General features: G+C 39.6%; 1 protein-coding gene across 1 annotated transcript in view; it reads left to right on the top strand.

The window, feature by feature from the left end:
- The window catches only part of LOC135092928 (matrix metalloproteinase-2-like), a 68,397-nt gene that overhangs the window by 33,926 nt on the left and 31,971 nt on the right, over positions 1-2,500 (top strand). Inside the window, exon 3 of the mRNA XM_063991729.1 lies at positions 1,450-1,625. Within this exon, the coding sequence (XP_063847799.1) occupies positions 1,450-1,625 (176 nt within the window). The remainder of the gene's footprint in view (positions 1-1,449; positions 1,626-2,500) is intronic.

The following is a 2,500-nucleotide window of genomic DNA, read 5'->3' on the forward strand; positions in this document are numbered from 1 at the left end:
ATAATAATAATAATACACACACACACACACACACACACACACCGCCACTCTCATCAACTCTTCTAACTGACCACATTAAATACCTTTGCGCTGCATCTCCACTACATTCAAAAGGCTCTAATTAGAACTACACGGATTTCTTAAGGGTGTTTTTACAGTTATAGTGACAAATTAATTAACAAGATTTCTACATTATTATCAGGAGAAACACTCTTGAGAACTTTTTTTAATCACCTCAGTGAAAATAGCTGTAGTGAAGTTATACAGGTTTTTAAGGATTTTTTTTTTTTAAGATTCTAGTAACAAATTAACAAGATTACATTATTAACAGAAGAAACACCCTTGAGAACCCTGTTGATCATCTTTATGGCCTTTGAAAATAGCTGTAGTGAAGTTAGACGGATTGTTTAAGAAAGTTTTTACGGGTCTAGTGACAGATTAACACGATTTCTACATTGTTAACAGGAGAAACACCCTTGAGAAAATAGCTTAAGTGGAGTAACGGGTTTTTAAGTATATTTTTACGGCTCTAGTGACAGATAAACAATATTATATCATTAACAGGAGAAACCCTGCTAATCATCTCTACTGCCTTTGAAAACAGTTGTGGCAAAGTTATACGAGTTTTTAAGGATGTTTTTACGATTCTAGTGACAGATAAACAGTAGTACAGGAGAAACACCCTTGAGAACCTTGCCAATCATCTCTACTGCCTTTGAAAACAGTTGTGGCGAAGTTATACGAGTTTTTAAGGATGTTTTTACGATTCTAGTGACAGATAAACAGTAGTACAGGAGAAACGCCCTTGAGAACCCTGCTAATCATCTCTACCGCCTTTGAAAACAGTTGTGGCGAAGTTATACGAGTTTTTAACATATGTTTTTACGATTCTAGTGACAGATAAACAGTAGTACAGGAGAAACGCCCTTGAGAACCCTGCTAATCATCTCTACGGCCTTTGAAAACAGTTGTGGTGAAGTTATACGAGTTTTTAAGGATGTTTTTACGGTTCTAGTGACAGATAAACAGTAGTACAGGAGAAACGCCCTTGAGAACCTTGCTAATCATCTCCACTGCCTTTGAAAACAGTTGTGGCGAAGTTATACGAGTTTTTAAGGATGTTTTTACGATTCTAGTGACAGATAAACAGTAGTACAGGAGAAACACCCTTGAGAACCTTGCTAATCATCTCTACTGCCTTTGAAAACAGTTGTGGTGAGAGCCGAGCGCTTCAGAATACAGGCCTTACCCTCACTGAAAGATACGTAACACAAATCACAACAGAGGCAATGAAATGTTGTCAACTAGAGAGAACAAGCAAGCGGGGGAGCAAAGCGAACAAAACACATCTAAACACAGAACCGTTAGACTGTCAGACCTTCCCCTCCTCTCAAACCCCTGGCCACTGTCTCAATTAACGACCCTTGTACTCCTCCCCACCCCCCACAGCGCTTCGGCCACATCCCCATGACGGGCGAGATGGACGAGGCGACGAGGAAGCTGCTGAGGACCCCACGCTGCTCCCTGCCCGACGTGATGCCCGGGGAGGGAGACGACCTCAGGCGCCGCGTCAGGAGATTCGTGAAGCAGGGGAAGAAGTGGGACAAGCTCAACCTGACGTGGGGGTGAGTGTTACTGTGTGTGTTACTGTGTGTGTTACTGTGTGTGTGTGTGTGTGTGTGTGTGTGTGGGAGAGTGGCAGGGCGTGCAGGCATATTTCAACGTTAGATTAGATAGATAAGGGGTAATAGACGTATTTTAACGGGAAATTAGATAAAATAAAGGTGGTTATTCTTATTTCAACATCAGATTAGATAAAAAGTGTTTAAATACTGAAAAAAAACGAAAGATTAAGAGAGAGAGAGAGAGAGAGAGAGAGAGAGAGAGAGAGAGAGAGAGAGAGAGAGAGAGAGAGTATATTCTTATGATAATCTTTGAGAATAATGAAAAGAATATTATCATCATCATCATCATCATCATCATCATCATCATCATCATCGTCATCACACGTGCCAGATCCCCCCACAGAAAGGTAAGTGAAGCAAAAGAGGATCAGAATCTCCTCAAACACTCCTGGATCCCCTTCACTTGGTGTCATAAGGGATCGAATCCTCCTTGAACCTTCAGTGTTTTATTTGACCAGCCATACACGCATCTATACAGCACGAGTGTATGGCCATTTTCTTTGTTTATTTCTATATATTTATTGACTTTTTTTTTTTTTTTTTTTTTTGGTGTGTGTGTAAAGTAAATGAATTTGGAGTTTTCTTTTTAACTTCAGCAAAAAATGAAGTTAAATAAATAAATAAAAAAAAAGATGGAAAGGAAGAAAAAGTAATAATGGCGGATGTATTGAAGGAAAAACTTGAATGTCGAGTGCTTCTATTGAGGAAAAGTCGAAGGTTGAGAGGTTATACTGAAGAAAGTCGAAGGTTGAGGGCTTGTATTGAGGAAAAGTCGAACGTTGAGAGCTTGTATTGAAGAAAAGTCGAAGGTTGAG

This window comes from Scylla paramamosain, chromosome 41 (genome assembly GCF_035594125.1).
Source record: "Scylla paramamosain isolate STU-SP2022 chromosome 41, ASM3559412v1, whole genome shotgun sequence".
Classification (NCBI taxonomy): domain Eukaryota; kingdom Metazoa; phylum Arthropoda; class Malacostraca; order Decapoda; family Portunidae; genus Scylla; species Scylla paramamosain.